Genomic DNA, 17,638 nt, shown 5'->3' on the forward strand with positions numbered 1-17,638 from the left:
GCACGCCGTGGGGTCTCTGGTCCCATGCCGGAATTAGTTCAGTGGGCTGCTTGGGGTCCGAGGGCGCTCCCTCGGGCCCCTCCATCATGCTCCTTCCACAGCCGGGTCCAAAAGCAATGACTAAATTTTTTTAAGTTATTGATGTTGAAATTTTTTATGCATAAAACCCTACACTAAATAACATATTTCAAACTTTTGACTTAAAGAATCTCAGTCCTTTAATTAAATGTTAAAAAAAAATGTAAGTGCATATAAGTGGATCAGCATGGAAAGTATCATGCTAAGTGAAATGAGTCAGAAAGAGAGAGACAGACATAGAAAGATTGCACTCATCTGTGGAATACAGAATAATAGACTAGGAGTCTAACACCCAAGAATAGTAGAAATAAGTACCAGGAGGTTGACTCCATGGCTTGGAGGCTGGTCTCTCATTCTGGGCAACTCAGAGAAGGGAACACCAAGTAAAATGTGGTCGGAGGTCATGCAGGGGAGGGGTGACGCGTACCGAATGTAGACTAGAGACTGAACACAATGGCCACTCAACACCTTTATTGCAAACCACAACACCTAATCAGAGAGAGAGAGTGAAAGGGAATACCCTGCCATAGTGGCAGTTTGGGGTGGGGGGAGCCGGGACTGGGGACGGTGGGAGGGACGCTGGGTTTACTGGTGGTGGAGAATGGGCACTGGTGAAGGGATGGGTTCTCAAACTTTGTATGGGGGAAACATGAGCACAAAAATGTATAAATCTGTAACTGTGCCCTCACGGTGATTCACTAACTAAAAATTAAAAAAAAAATTGTTACTGATGTAAAGAACATTTGTGACTGTAAGGTAAATCTTACCTTGCAGTTCAGAAAAAACTAAAATATACATTTAAAAAAATCTGTTTTGAACTCACTGTGTCACGTAAACTAGATAAGAGGACACAAGCTCCACTGGAAAAAAATTACCTTCTATGCCAATCCTGCTACCACATTTCAGTGGGGGAAAGAGGAGGAAGAAAAGCAGCAAGGAAGCCAAAGGAAGGCATGGCCGTGCAGAGCTTCTCTCTTTCCTTTCCTCCTCTCCGAAGCACAGCAGAATTATACCCAAAAATTCTGTTTTGAACTCATTTTGCCAAGGAAACTAGCATAAAAGGACACAGATCCACTGGAAAAAAATTTACTTTCTGTACCAATCCTGATACCACATTTCGGGCCCTAAAAATCCATAAGCTTTTTTCAAAGCTATGCAGGCTGTTGCTAAAACTCTTAGGGAAGACACACAAACAAATCTCAAACTCAAGCAACTTTCTGCAGAGATGGCTCTGGACTTTGCAATAGGCCACTTTCACCACACCATTCCAGATGGGGGCAGGTGCCACACAGCGACCACCATGTTCTAAAACTCAGTGAACGGGATTTTTTTTTTTAATGTCACTTTCCTCTGACTCGCTATTTGCATATAGGAAGGCCATGGATTTTTGGGTATCGATTTTATAGCCTGCAACTTTGATGTACAAGTCTATTGTTTCTAGAGTTTCTTAGTGGAGGTTTTAGGGTTCTCTAGGTATAGAATCATTCACAATTCTGCCCCAGAAGATCAAGTACCTAGGAATCAGCCTAACTAAGGAAGTAAAGGATCTCTACAAGGAAAACTACAAAACACTACTCAATGAAATAAAAGAGGACACGAGGAAATGGAAACATATTCCCTGCTCATGGATAGGAAGACTTAACATTGTCAAAATGGCAATACTCCCCAAAGCACTATACAGATTAAATGCGATCCCTATAAGGATACCCATGAAATTCTTCAAAGAAATTGATCAAACACTCCTGAAATTCATATGGAACAATAAACGCCCACAAATAGCTAAAGCAATTCTTGGGAAAAAGACGATGGGAAGCATCACCCTTCCCAACTTCAAACTTTACTACAAAGCAGTAACAATTAAAACAGCATGGTACTGGAACAAAGGCAGAGCCGCTGATCAATGGAACAGGGTGGAATATCCCTACATCCAACCCAAAATATATGATCACCTGATCCTTGATAAGGGGGCAAGAAATGTGAAATGGAACAAGGAAAGCCTCTTCAACAAATGGTGCTGGCATAACTGGACAGTCACATGCAAAAAAAATGGGCTTAGACACCGACCTAACACCATGCAAAAAGTCAGATCAAAATGGATTAAAGACCTCAACATCAGACCACAATCCATAAGGTACATTGAAGACAAGGTCAGCAAAACCTTTCACGATATTGAAGCTAAAGGTATCTTCAAAGATGACACGGAACTAAGTAATCAAGTAGAAACAGAGATAAACAAATGGGACTACATTAAACTAAAAAGCTTCTTACCGAAAAAGACACAGTGGCCAGAATTCAAAGGCAATCTACAGAATGGGAAAGGATATTCACCCAATACCCATCCAATAAAGGGTTGATATCAAGGGTATATAAAGTACTGGTTAACCTCTACAAAAAGAAAACATCCAACCCCATCAAAAAATGGGGCGAAGAAATGAACAGAAACTTTCTCAAGGAAGAAATATGAAAAGGCACATGAAAAAATGCTCTGCATCACTAATCATCAGGGAGATGCAGATCAAAACAACTATGAGATACCACCTCACACCACAGAGAATGGCTTGCATCCAAAAGAACAAAAACAACCGCTGTTGGCGTGGATGTGGGGAGAAAGGAACCCTCCTACACTGCTGGTGGGAATGTTGACTGGTTCAGCCCTTTTGGAAAACAATATAGTCGATTCTCAAAAAATTAGAAATTGAGCTCCCATCTGACCCAGCAATACCACTCCTGGGAATATACCCCGGAGAAGCAAAAAAGTATAGTCAAAATGACATCTGCACCTGTATGTTCATCGCAGCACAGTTTACAATAGCCAGAATCTGGAAAAAAACAAATGCCCGAGAACAGATGATTGGCTAAAAAAAACTTTGGTACATTTACACAATGGAATACTATGCAGCTGTTAGAAAGCATGAAGTCATGAAATTTGCATATAAGTGGATCAACATGGAAAGTATCATGTTGAGTGAAATGAGTCAGAAAGAAAGAGACAGACACAGAAAGATTGCACTCATATGTGGAATATAAAGTAGCAGAGAGGTATGAGCTAGCAATGATGCAACCTCTGGCAGAAAGCCCTCTGGACTTAGTCACTAAAATACTAAAATACAGAAATCTAGTACCTCACAGCCGCTACTGTGGCCACATGACCTCATATCTCCTCATTCTCAGCAATGTAAAACAAATTATCAAATGCTTTCTTTCCAGCAGGTCCAACTCTGGGGGGGAAACTCCAAACAATAATAGTGAGTTTTTTCGTTTGTATGTAATCAAAGTAAAGAGAAAGTAAAGTAAAATTTATCAACTACACAGGCGGGGTGGGGAGCTGGGGGGCGGGGGGGGTGGGGAGGTTTACTGTGGTTCTCAGTGGTGGAATATATGAATATATGCACTGGTGAAGGGATGGGTGTTCGAGCATTATGTAACTGAGACTTAAGCCTGAAAGCTTTGTAACTTTCAACATGGTGATTCAATAAAAAATAAATAAATAAATAAATAAATAAATAAATAAAACTCAGTGAAAAGTTCCAGGTATGGGTGGCAGTGGTGGCAAACGCCAGGCCTCACGGGATGGGGAGGAGTCAGCCCTTCTCCTTTCCCCAGCCCTATGGGACTCTGAGATGACATTCACGTAAGATCACCGTGTACATAAACTCCCACATGGTTATGATCCAGAGACACACAAATGAATCTCTACCCGAGCAACTTGCTGCAGCAATCTCTCCAGACCCTAATTATTAAAATTTTAGAATTCCTATAGACATTATATTTTATCCATAACAAGCAATACAAAACACATTGTCTAGCATTGCCTTTTCGGCAGGTATGACTGGTAGTGGGACTGGGCTTGAAATATCAAAGGTTGCCAAAGTAGAGAAAAAGAGTATTGTGCAAATTGTCTGCCACACAGGCAGGGGTAGTGTGGAACTGGTGGGGGGGGAGGGGATAATACTGGGGATTTTGGTGGTGGGAAACATGCACTGGTGAAGGGATGGGTGTTTGATGATTGTATGATCGAAACTCAAACATGAAAGCTCTGTTACTGTACCTCATGGTGAATCAATAAAAAGGGGGAAAAAAGACTCTTAGGGAGACCTCCAGTCCCTGTCTCAGCATCTCCTCCTACTTGCATCCTCACTTTGGTGCCACAATTTTCTAAACTGTCCCACAATCATCCAATTCTACCTTAATGTTCAAGCTTTTCTGTTTTACCTTCTTTTTCTAAAGGAGTCACTCTTAGCAATGTCACCTAAAAGCTCAGTGCTTGGAGCCTGGCAACGGGGATCCATGCAGTGCAATGGATCAAGCCAAAGGTTTTTTACATATGAGGTTTGTAATTTATCACAGGGCTATCTCCTTGGCCTCAAGCTATCCTACTTTTATCTCTTCAAACTCATCCTACACTACTAACCTTTGGAAATTCAGCATGAAATATTTCCACTGGGACACTCTACTCCAACAAGGGCTCTTTCTCCTAGGAAGAGCTAGGTCATTCAAGAACTATTCTAGTTCTCTATGTGAATACTTTCTACAAGAAGCTATTCTTGATGCCCTAAGCTGGAATGAGGAGTTCATTCCAGGAGTTAAGGATAAAAAGTTCTCCTTAACCCCCCTGAACTGGAATTATGTGGTCCTCAATGTCCTCCATTCCTCTAACTTTAATACATATTTAACTGTCAGGCTAGATCATAAACCATAAATAAGCAGAGACAGGCCTTATAACACTAACTGTATCTTTATAGGCAGCAAAGACTATACCTATAAGGCATTTACAGAGCTTTGTTCGTGTAAGTTTACCCTTTGTGAACAGTAGACAAAAGGGGCAGGAATATTGCCCCATAGTTGGAAGCCTACCTCATGAGCTGGGTGAGAAGGCAGCTGGAATAGAGAAGGGATCACTAAGACAATGATAGTTGGAGGAATCTTTCGGGATGGGAGATGTGTGCTGAAAGTAGATAAAGGACCAAATGTGATAACCCTTTAAGTACTTGTAGTACAAACCATAATGCCCCAAAGTAGAGGGGAAATTGTCTGCCAGAGAGCAGGGGGAGGGTTGGAAAGGGGGATACTGGGGACACTGGTGGTGAAGAATGTGCACTGATGGAGGGGTCGGTGTTTGATCATTGTATGATTGAAACCAAAACATGAAAGCTTTGTAACTGTATCTCATGGTGATTTAATGAAAAAAAGAAAAAGTTTACCCTTTGTAACATGTTCTGAGGATCCAAAAGAAAATTGTTTTTTCTTCAGTGCTTTTCACAGAAATAACAAAGAAGCATTAACCTATGATGATAAGTTATGCACAGTCATGGTAATATAAGACAGAAACCAAAATCTGAGTACCTAGATACCTACTATAAGATGCATTCTTTTGTGCTCATCTAAGCACTTTTTAAAAAAATATCTTATCAGAAAAAATCTTGAGCTCCATAGCTTATAATTCTAAACCATTTTTTAATTAAAACAAAAATCATAAAACTAAGAATATGCTCTCATTACCTGTCCTTCTCTCTCCTTTTCTTTGGTCTTACTTCTGTACACTCTAACGGAGGTGGCATCCTGGGACGGAATGGCAGAGATCTGATGCAGTGGCATGCTCATCCCAGCCTCCTGTCTGGTCGTCGTCTTTATGGCAGAGAGTCTCCAGTGGTAGAGTCATTTTGGGCCATTGACTTCAAGCTAAGATCAGAAGACAAGGTCATACAAAACTGAGCTAGAACACTTTTTAAATTTAAAAAAACAAAGTCAGCACTTCGTATTTATATTCAGATTTGTATTCAGATTAAGTTACAATGTTTGACATAAATACTCTTGGTCTTCAAAAGTGGGAAAATAGTAGTATCTCTGGGAAAATCTAACTTTTTTCACATAATAAGATGAGAGCACCTGAAAGAGGCAAGTGTACCAGGTACATGGAAAATCAGGTATTAATTTTCGATTAACTACTTAGTTTTTAAACATAGCATTGTAATCCTACAGTATATTTGAACTTAAACGTTTTTTCTTAAACAAGCATTCATCCTGGTAGAAGTAGTGATCTGCTAATTGCCCCTAAATGATAACAAAATAATCAAAAAATGTTTCCATAGAAGAAAATTTATCTGCAAATTATATATCTGAATGTTTCCAAATATCTAGAGTTATTTTATTTGGTGCCAAGGATAAACCCAGGACCTCACACGTGCAAGGTAAATGCTCTACCACTGGGTTATATCCCTGGCCTGTATAGCTGCTTTATGTCAATTCAATTCATCCTTAATTAAAAGAAAGCTTTAAACCCCGACATTCTGGGGTTGGAGAAATAGCACAGTGGGTAGGGCATTTGTCTTGCATGCGGCCAAACCGGGTTCGATTCCCAGCATCCCATATGGTACCCTGTGCACTGCCAGGGGGTAATTCCTGAGTGCAGAGCCAGGAATAACCCCTGTGCATTGCCAGGTGTGACCCAAAAAAACAAAAAACAAAAAAAAAGAAAGAAAGAAAGAAAGAAAGAAAGGAGAGAGAGAGAGAGAGAGAGAGAGAGAGAGAGAATGTCAAATTGTATAGCTACTCTCACAAACAGCCAAACAAGCAATAAAACAGATATTCTCTTGACAAACTGATAAATTTCAATGGCTGCTTCTTCATCCATAAAATATATTATGATAATGCCTGAGTGTACAGGGTTACTATGGGGTAGAGATCCAGTAAGACTGAAACCATGTACACTACTGTAAGGGTTCTTCTCATCGGCACATTTTCTATCCTGCTTTTTCAGGCACCAGCAGTGATTCCCCTCTTTCTCTCTCTGTCTCACAAAGACCTGTTTGTATGCTCTGTATTATATTCTATCCTCCTACGCCTCAGTCTCACACTAGATTTATACAACTGGAACCTCAAATCCTTTCTGGCATTTCTTTAGGGCCTCTAGCAGCATGACTGTGAGGGAAGCAAAGTTGACAATGTAATCTTTTCATAAGGGAAGAGGCAGGAAGGTCTGGTCTAGAAAGACAACCAGCATGGCTTAACAATCAAGTTCTTCTATGTGCTTTCCAGATGGTCAAGAGAAATGAAATATTTTGCCCATTTCAACAATATGCTGAGGACAAATACAGAGGACAAAGAAGCAGCTAGAAGATAAAGATCCCAGTCACATTCTTCCTGAAGAATGGTGATCCAGGTTTGCATGTCTCCTGCTGCACTGAGCACAGGGTACCAGGCAGCACCCTGCTCCTGCCTACTGTGAATTGTTGAATCCCAATCAGGAGCACAATTCATATAAAAAATGAGAAACATATGGTCAGTTAATCTTTGATAAAGCAGAAAAATATGTGATGTGGAACAAGAGAGCCCCTTCAACAATTCATGCTGAGAAAACTATTCCGCTACATACAAAAAAAATAAAATATATAGCACAGATCTCTTTCTAATGTGATACACATAAGACAAATCAAGATGTATTAAAGACCTTGATATCAGACCTGAATCCATAAAGTACAAAGAGGAAAACATAGGCAGAAATCTCCAAGACACTGAATCAAAAAGCATCTTCAAAGATATAACACCACTTAACCAAGTAAGTAGAAGCAAAGATAAACAAATGGAACTGGAAAATAATATGGACAGTCCTAAAAAATCTAGGAATTCAATTTCTATTAAAATGACCCAGAAATTCCACTTTTTGGAAAATACCTCAAGGGCCCCCCAAAATGAAGAGAAGATATTTGAGCCCCGGTGTTCCTCGCAACACTATCCACAATAGCCCAAACTGGGAAACAACCGAAGTGTCCAAGAATAGATGACTAGATAAAGAAACTATGGTACATATATACAATGGAATATTAATCAACCATTAAAAAAAGATGTTCTGCATGAAATCTGTTGTTTAATGAAGGTACATGGAGAGGATCATGCTGAGTAAAGTTAGAAAGAGAAACCTACACCGAATGATCTCTCTCATATACAGGATATAACAATACATAATGGTGAAGTAATGAATACCGAAAGGCAATGGAAACAAAGAACATGAGAACTAGTATCAGTCAGAAACATATCACTTGAGGGGGCTGGGGAATAGGAATGGTGGGGTGGGAGCCAACATCTATGCTAAGGGAAGTGTTCTACCAGAAAGAGGAGGTGGTACTAAAAAGGAGGGACAGTGTTACTAATAAAACCCTACAGTAAACCACAGTGCAAAAAGTTAAATTAAAAAAATGAGAAGCCTGTATGCAACAACTAGCAGAGAGAGATAGAAAAAGGCAGGAGCTCCAGGTGGACTACATCACCTCAGGACTACTGAGCATCATAGTGAACTTAACCCTGCTGAAACCTCAGGTACATGGGTTCCTGTGGTGAAAGCTCTGTGATGTGTCAGAATCAGAATGGGCTACCTCTTCCTACTTCACTGTACCTCCAGAAGTCCCAGCAGTCATATCCACAAACCACCTCTACTGTCATGTAAACTCAGCAGTAAAATATTTAAATGCAGCTGAACTGACCAGATAAAAACTGAATTTTGGGGGGGACTGGAGCAATAGTACAGTGGGTAGGGCGTTTGCTTTGCATGCGGCCTTTGCTCAATTCCCAGCATCCCATATGGTCCCCCGAGCACTGCCAGGAGTGATTCCTGAGTGCATGAGCCAGGAGTAACCCCTGTGCATCACCAGGTGTGACCCAAAAACAAAAACAAACAAACTGAATTTTCAGGAGCACGCAGCCAACGTTTCAGATGCACATCTCGAAACTCTACACTGACAATCCAGTAGTAGAACACCACCACTACTACTGGACGAGGTATAATGTGGAAGCCTATCAATATCAACTAGCAAAAAAAGTCGAACACTGAAGCTTATCTTGTAACAATATCTTAGTAACCCCTCAAACAAGGACTTAGTATTCGTAGGTGAGGCACAACAATTTCACAAATTTTCTTTTTTGATCATTCTCTTAGCCATTTTATGGGTAAGGAAATTTTTTTTATCATTCTGTTATCCACTTAGTGGTTAACAAGCAGTATAAAATAAATTATTATTGTGGACCTGCTATGGAGGCAGGCTTGAGAAGTGGTTGGGAAAATGGAGACAATGGTGGAGGGAAGGAGTCAATGGTGGTGGGACTGGTGTTGAAAATTTGAATGCCTGTAACAAATCGTCCTTAACATTTTGTAAACTATGGGGTTTAAATAAAGTGTGGGGGTAAATAAAGGGGAAATTAAAAAGGCAATAGAAGTAAGGAGACCAGAAACAGAACGAAAGGTTCAAGGCTAGACTTAAAGTCATGCATGAACATGAGGCTAGAAAGACAGTACAGCGGGTAGGGCACTTGCCTTGCACTTAAGACAACACAAGTTCAGAGCCCAGCAACTGTATGGCCTCCGGAGCCTCGCCAGGAATGATCCCTGAGCGCAAAGGCAGGAGTAAGTCCTGAGCAAAGCTGGATGTGGCCCAAAAACAAAACAAAAAAGTCATAAACATGAAGGGAAAAATAAAAGAGAAAGAAAAAGAACAGAAAATCTCTAACTCTAAAAAATAAAGACACTCAGTTCAGTGTTCTGTTGACATTATTTTTAACAAGCTAAAATGCTAAAGTGTATGTCAAGTCAATAAGATTGTGGGAGGGGAGGGGAGGGGAGGGGAGGGGAGGGAAGGGAAGGGAAGGGAAGGGAAGGGAAGGGAAGGGAAGGGAAGGGAAGGGAAGGGAAGGGAAGGGAAGGGAAGGGAAGGGAAGGGAAGGGAAGGGAGAAAAGCTCAAGTGATTCCACAAATATTTTTAACTTTAGTCACAAGTTTTTGTTATTGGTAAACATATACAAGTGTTTTCCATGAAGAGAACATTCTTGAAGGTCTCACAGAATATTTAACTCTGGTTTTCCTACTTTTTTATTATGCTCTTTATTATTTTTAATATTTTTTGCAGAGTATTCTCTCTTTGGGAAAAATATACCATAATGCATCCTATAAATAATCTTTATTTCATCACTGTGTTTTAATATGTCTGCCTATCATTCCAAAATTACTGACTTTGAAAGTCTGTGTTATTTTATACTTTATCTAAATAAATGGAGAATACTACTTCCAGTCATAGTATGCTATTCATGCCATACTATTTTTAGTTTCCAAACTTCCAACAAAATGTGACTTTCCCTTGGAAAGGCCTTTGTACACCAATAGAAATGGAGGGTAGTAAACAAATATAGCACTCTGACATGGCTAACAAAAGGGAGATAGCACTGTACATTGTCCATAAATGTGAAGCATCTGCCAAGTGTTCAGGAGGCTTATACTGCTAGATTTCAATACATTTTTGTCCTTGTAACTATGGAAGAGGCATATCTACAGCAGGAAGAATTATCTTCAATACAACACAGAAAAGAATAATAAACACAAGCTAACTGTATTTTTTAACCATGATTATAAAACAAACCTCTTATTCCAAAAATAGTGAAAGACTTCTTTACACCAGAGGATAATCGGTTGTTCTTTCTTTACAACAGATTTCCTTATATGAAGGAAATAAACATGTCCTGAGCCTGACGATGAAATCAGTCACTTTGGCTGTTTTTAACAACATTTTTTTGTGTGAAAGTTCCTCAATTTTCTGCCATTGATTCATAATATTGCCCCTTTAGCCCTCTCAAAATTAAGTAAGTCATATTTGGCAATAAAAGGGAGTAGTAATCTCAGCTCTGGGAATTATACTTAGACACTTTGACTTCCTCTTGGAATATCAGAGGAACATCCTTCTATCATCCATCTTCCCATCCTATATTTTCATTATCATCCTCTCTTTATGTGGGAGGGGGTTTCTTGGGCTACACCCAGCAGTGCTGGGAACTATTCCTGGCACTGTGCTCAGTAGTGACCTTTGGCAATGTTCAGGGGACCATATGTCGTGCCAGGGATAGAACTGGGGTTACTCATAAAAGCCAAACATCCTACTTCCTGTGCTGTCTCTCTGGACCAAGTATAATTCATAAATATTCCTTTATAGTTACAAAGCAAAAATCCCTCTTTTCCAAGAAAAATGCAGAGACACATAACTTATGTAGCTAGATACTTTAAAAAGTATGATATTCGACGTTAATATAGAAATTTTAGTGCTTAAGTAGTTTTCCCACTTTTAAAAATAAAGTTTCAGTGCTCCTACTGTCAGCCTACAAAATTTTTGTGTTGTGTACAGTGTTATCCATCTTTTTGCTTCTACAGGTAAACCATCCTTGTGTGCTTTCCCATCTCATAAGACTGCTCTTGGTCTTTCTTATTTAGAGCTCCAACTTAAGAGTTCCAAATAAAAGCACTGAAAAACATAGATATTGAAAATAAAATTAGAAAAGTAAAGTTCAGTATCTTCTTAAATTAGTTAAATTAATGTCCTCTTAGATATAAAATGATATTGCACCCATAAAGTCAAAATATAATCCTGTAAAAGGCAAAAATCACACGTGGAAAAATTATATTTAACATAATTTAAATTTAACAGAAAAGTTAAAAAAAATAAAATCACAAAACTTTCCAAAAGAATCACAGCAGGTCCAATTTCCCAGTACCCCATATGGTCCCCAGAGCCTATCAGTAGTGATCCTTGAGTATAGAACCTGGAGTAAGCCCAGAATACTGCCATGTGTGACCACCACCCAAAAAAAAAAAGTACAGCTAAGCTGTACCAAATTTGATCCCTGGAACCACAAGCAGTTCTCTAAGCATGGTGATGAGTGATCCCTGAACACAGAAACAGGAATAAAGCCTGAGCATCACAGGTAGTGACAACCCCTCACCATGCCACACAAAAATAACACTAGTTCATAAAGGAAATCAGAGTTGTCAGAAGTCTAAGAACAGAAGTCTAAGATTTATACGGATCCCCGAACAAAGAGTAAAAGGTTGGAATATGACATCAGTATCACTCTGAATGGAAGAGAGGAGCTAGAAGAGGCACATTCACAGATAAGAGAACTCAAATGAAGTAACACTGTCTACAAAAGTCCTTTATAGTGACATTCAGGGTAGTTTACCACTCCTCTGGCTACCCCATAACAATGAAGGCCAGCTGCTTGTGAGTACAATGCCAATTTAATCGACACTTTAAATCAAGAAGTAAGGAAATTATTATTTCAAGTTTCATTAAGAAGATTTTTAGTTTAATATGTTAGCTTAAGTTAACTGATATTTCTATCTTGGGAAAGAAAAACCAAATCAATAGCTACTTTTGGAAATAACCTTTATGCATTCTTTTTTCCAAAGCATAACTACCAACTTAGCCTGCAAAGGAACTCCAGAAAAAGCAGAGAATTTTTTTAGATGACAGAGAATACTATCAGGGTCAAATATCCCCAAGATTCTTTTATAATAAAGATCAAGAATCACCAGTGGTAGATGTGGGGATGACTCATTCTTAAACAAAAGTTCAGGTTAAATCCACAGAAAGCAATAGAAGCAATAGAGCCTGACAAGAGTCCAATACGAAATACACACACACACACACACACACACACACACACACACACGAACACGAACAAAAACTAAACTAAAGATACTTTTCAAAAAGACTCTGAAGGACAAATAAATTTTCTGAGAATCTACAGTACAGGAAACAGGAGCTGTTGGCCACAAACTGATAGCAGAATGGCCTATAACAACCACTATGCTAGCCTAGCCATTAGGTTTGTTATGTTAACACCAGAGAACTGTGTGCATTGGAAACAAATGGTTGCACTTTCAGCTCTCCCTACAGGTGTGAAATTCTCAGTTATTCACTAGGACCAGCAGGCTGTTGGAGGAGGTCAAAGTTTGTTTAAAAAGACAGAGCAATGTGTTTGTAACATTAAACTAGTAATACTGCAGTTGAAGAGTATCCAAGGAAAAAAAATAGGAGCAGAATTCCAAGGAAACTCACTTTTGCAACACTGCCTCTTTTTTTTTATCAATTATGCAATATTACAAATAAAACACATTAAACACATTTTGAAGAAACAAAAGCTACATGAAGTACAACATTTAGAAACCTAAAGAAAATAAAATATGTAGAATAGTAAAATCTGATACAAAGTATTAATAAGTCCCATTCATGCTTCTATAATGCCTGCCCTTTATTCTGTTTCTAGTTTGGTGAGAGTGGGGGGAGGACTACACCTAGCGGTGCTCAAGGGCTACTCCTGGCCCTGTGCTCAGGAATGATTCCTGGTGGTATCAGGGAATCAAACCTGATCACAGCAAAGAGGACAGCATATACATATGGCAAGTACTGTACCCCTGCAATAACTCTCTAGTCTCTATCCCTATCTTTTTGAATCAAGTAAATATCCCAAGAAGTAAACTCTTTAAAGAGAAAAAAGTGGGGTTTGAAAGTAATCATTATTACCTTATTATTATTAAGGACAAAAATTTTAGGAAAATAATTAATAAATTTATCATTGTTCCAGTCATCTGGAAATTTGAAATCAGTAAACATATCATAAGCTCAATGAACCATCTGAAACAGAGCACTGTAAAATTATAAGATTCAGGGGCTGGAGCGATAGCACAGTGGGTAGGGCGTTTGCCTTGCACACGGCCGACCCGGGTTCTAATCCCAGCATCCCATATGGTCCCTTGAGCACTGCCAGGGGTAATTCCTGAGTGAAGAGCCAGGAGTAACCCCTGTGCATCGCCGGGTGTGACCCAAAAACAAAACAAAACAAAAATTATAAGATTCAGCGTCAGGGAACCTTGTCTAAGATCCACTTCCACAGATAGTGATTCTGAACCAGAACAAGCAGTAACAGAAATTTTAGTGCTCTATAGCCAGTTTCACATATTTTACACATACAAATTAGATCAAACTAGATCAAACCTCACAACCCAATGAATCAGATGCTACTATTATCTCCATTTATCCATAGGGAAAATGAGACACAAAGAAAACAGCGATCATGTTCAAGTTCCTCAGTTACTGAGAGCTGATCCAAATGGCCAGTAGCAAGCCTCCCTGTACTGCAGAGCTTGCTCTCCAAATCAAGAAGCTATAAAGATTGGTCCCAGGCCTTCCTTAGTTTCTGTATTTACTAGAGCTTCTTTAGCCCCTTTGCTTTGTGTTTTTACATAAAGGGCTACGGAAAAGTATGACAATGGTTCAGGGGATGCCTCATTAGCTAAATGTGCCAGTCTTGCAAGAATGAAAATGTGTGTCCATCCCAAGGGTCACCCATGTAAACCAGGTGCTTATCCTGATACCTATATTATCTGGAACCAAAAGAGTATGACATCTCCAGCCCAGCCCACAGTTAGGTGTGTACCAGCACCACAACTAAAATGTACATTCCCTAGCAAGCACTGCAATTAAAGATGGACAAACACCACAGCCAGCAGCGCAACCACTAATGAGCATGACAACCAGAATGTGCATGAGCCCTACTAGATGAGCACAACTTCTGGTAAGCACATGTGTAAGCAACAGAACTAAAATCATATGACCTCTGGAAAACACCCAAACAACAAGTGTATGAGCTATTTAACCAGTTGTACAAACCCCAGTAAGCATTATAACCAAGTGTGTACAACCCCCAGTCATCGCCACAACAGAAAGGGAAAGGGGGGCGGGAAGGAACAAGTAACAAATTCGGGAAGTGTTCTGCAAACAGTACAGTGTCTCCATAAACAAACATGCTAGATTTTTCACTTTATTTTGCATTAAAGAACACAATATTAATGGACTTTAATTTAAACACACATCCAGCTCTGTGTTTAAGGGTCACCCCAAGTAGTGCTCAAGAGACCGTGTGGTGCTGATAACTAAACCCAGGTCTCCCAGAGCATGTGCTTAGCCCAGTGAGGTATATCTCTAACCCAAAATAATAAAATTTTGGCCACACCAGGCAGTATTCAGGGCTTATGCCTTGCTCTGCACTCAGAGATCACTCGGCCTCTTGGCAGGGCTCAAGGAACTTTATGAGGTGTCAGGAATTGAACCAGGATGGCTGTATACATAAAGCAATACCCTACCCACTATACTATCTCTCCGGCCCAAAATATAATGAATATTTAATAAATAAAAGGGTCTTTAAAATCATTTTATATTACCAATTTATACATGTAAGAATTATTTATTTTAGGATAATTGTGGGTTTTTTGAATATAAATATCTCAGTAAACATGAACATTAAATACCTGAGAGTTAAACCTCCATGAACATGTCCAGAAATATGCACTTTCTTCTTGGCTAGAATCCCAGAAACAAAAAAATTTCAAGTGTGCATTAAACTCATTATGGTTTTCATGTCACAATAATTGGAACAGAAATTTACCAAAATTATTTCCATAACAGGATCATTATTTTATATCTGTAGTCCAAAAGAAAATAATTTTAAACTGTTTTGAAGAGTACATGTGATATATGTCATCATGACAGTCATAAGATAAATGTTAGGTACTCAAGTCTGATCACGTGAGTATTCTCCCTCCCATACCCCTTCACACAAAAAGAGGTACAGATTTAAGGACAGATGATACAGAGGCTGGAAAAGGTTAACTCGGTGAGCCTGTGTGTGAATACAGATATAATAGGTCAGAATCCTTGAAACTAAGCTCTTTTTTAAAATGGGGATAATGAGGTGGGACCAGAGAGATAACACAATGGTTGTAGACCTAACTTGCATGCAAACAACACTGCTTCTGTCCTGAGAACAACTAGGAGTGATCCCTGAGCACAGAGGCAGGATTAAGCTCTGAGCACTGTTGGGTGCACTCCATCCCACTGACAAAAAAAAAAGAAATACAGTAGCCTAACCAAAAAAAAAATCTTAACACCCAAGTGAGCACTGCTGGGTGTAGCTCAAACTCCATCCGAGGGGAGGGGAGGGGAGGGGAGGGGAGGGGAGGGGAGGGGAGGGGAGGGGAGGAGAGGAGAGGAGAGGAGAGGAGAGGAGAGGAGAGGAGAGGAGAGGAGAGGAGAGGGGAGGAGAGGAGAGGAGAGGAGAGGAGAGACTTGCCTAACCAAAAAAGCCTTAACACCGAAGTTATTCAAGGGGGAGAGGGGCGATGGTTAAGGAAGACTTCTGACTTCAAGTGGGAAATGAAACATGAAGACAAAAAAAAAAAAAGAAACATGAAGACAGTGAGATGCAATAAGCCAGTAAGGCATCTGTTCCCTAGAATTATATCACACACTTATAGTCTTTCAGTTCCAAATTCCTTGTGGTCTTAAACTAAATAATTTTTTGAAGGTGGGGAGTTCATTTAATTTGGATGTTTCTTTTATTATTAATATTTTTGGCAAGGGGAAGGCACACCAGCAGTGCTCAAGGATCACTCCTGGTAAAGTTTGGATGACCAGATGTAGTACTGGGGATAAACCCAGTACAATTTATCCAGCCCAACATCCTCTTCGTTTTTAGTTATGTGTTTTGTTTTGTGGCCACACCCAGCAGTGCTCAAAGATTACTTCTAGCTCTGTGCTTGGAAATTACTCTTGAAGGGGTTGAGGGACCATATACAATGGCCAGGGATTGAACCTCAGTCAGCCCAAGTGTCTCACTTGCTTGTACCATCTCTCTGGTCTCCCAACACTCAAAAGAAATTTTAAGAACACTTAAATTTGTACTTCTTCAAAGCAAAAAAAAAAGCATCATATATAAAATATACAATGTTTAGATATATTCAAATAGGCATGGAAATGAAGCAAAGAGGGAAAAGGGAGAAAGAAAAAGTAGCTAGTCCTTTCCCAATTCTTCCTTCTGCACACAGAGCAATTTGTTTTTTATGAAGACAGAGCTTGTCAAGATCATTCAAAAATGGTAGCAAATAGGTAAAGAAACATCAATGGTAGTTGAGAGCTGAGAAGAAAACTCAAACGATACAAGCTTGTCATGCTGGAGGCCCGGGTTCAATTCCTAACACCATGTGGTTCCCCCCTACCAAGTACCGTCAAGAGTGACCCACAAGAATGAAGGCAGGGACTGAAGCAATAGTTAGCAGGGAAGGCACTTGCCTTGCACACAGTCAATCTGGGTTTGACCCCCAGCATCCACTATAGTCCCCCGAGTACTGCCAGGAGTGATTCCTGAGTATAAAGCCAGGTGTAAGCCCTGAGCACTGTAGGGTCTGCCCCCGTGAAAAATTGAAGGTGGGAGTAGATGGAGTAACACTCGGTTCAGCCCACAAACAAATGGATAAAAGAAAGTTGAATTTTCATCTTTTATTTAAATATTTCACATATGATTACTCTTTGATTAAATGAAATGTTTATCTTTTTTTGGGGGGGGCACCCAGTTGTATTCAGGGCTTACTCCTTGCTCTATGCTCAAGATTCAGTACTGGTGGGCTCAGGGGATGATACGGTCTGCTGGGGATCCAGCCTAGGTCGGCGGCATGCCAGGAAAGCACCCCGGACCTGCTGTACTATGGCTCTGGCCCCATAGAGAAGCTTTGCTCTTTATTAGATACAACATTCACTCTTATCAAAGTATAACACAGCAGGCTTAATACGAGCATTTTGCCAAGAGATGGTAAGATACTTCCTGGTTAAATTCCACAATGCTTAATATTACCACAAATCATAATTTCTTTCAGGAAGACTGAAACTACATTACCTAGATATTTACTTAAATGTA

At 39.7% G+C, this 17,638-nt stretch overlaps 1 protein-coding gene across 3 annotated transcripts in view; it reads right to left on the minus strand.

Annotated features, from left to right (window-relative positions):
- The window catches only part of MARCHF8 (membrane associated ring-CH-type finger 8), a 109,688-nt gene that overhangs the window by 71,442 nt on the left and 20,608 nt on the right, over positions 1 to 17,638 (minus strand). For all 3 annotated transcript variants that reach the window (XM_004607384.2, XM_012932513.2, XM_055119044.1), the window contains exon 2: positions 5,578 to 5,757. In XM_004607384.2, the coding sequence (XP_004607441.1) occupies positions 5,578 to 5,679 (102 nt within the window). In that variant the 5' untranslated portion in view covers positions 5,680 to 5,757. The remainder of the gene's footprint in view (positions 1 to 5,577; positions 5,758 to 17,638) is intronic.

This window comes from Sorex araneus, chromosome 11 (genome assembly GCF_027595985.1).
Source record: "Sorex araneus isolate mSorAra2 chromosome 11, mSorAra2.pri, whole genome shotgun sequence".
In the NCBI taxonomy this organism is placed as follows: Eukaryota; Metazoa; Chordata; class Mammalia; order Eulipotyphla; family Soricidae; genus Sorex; species Sorex araneus.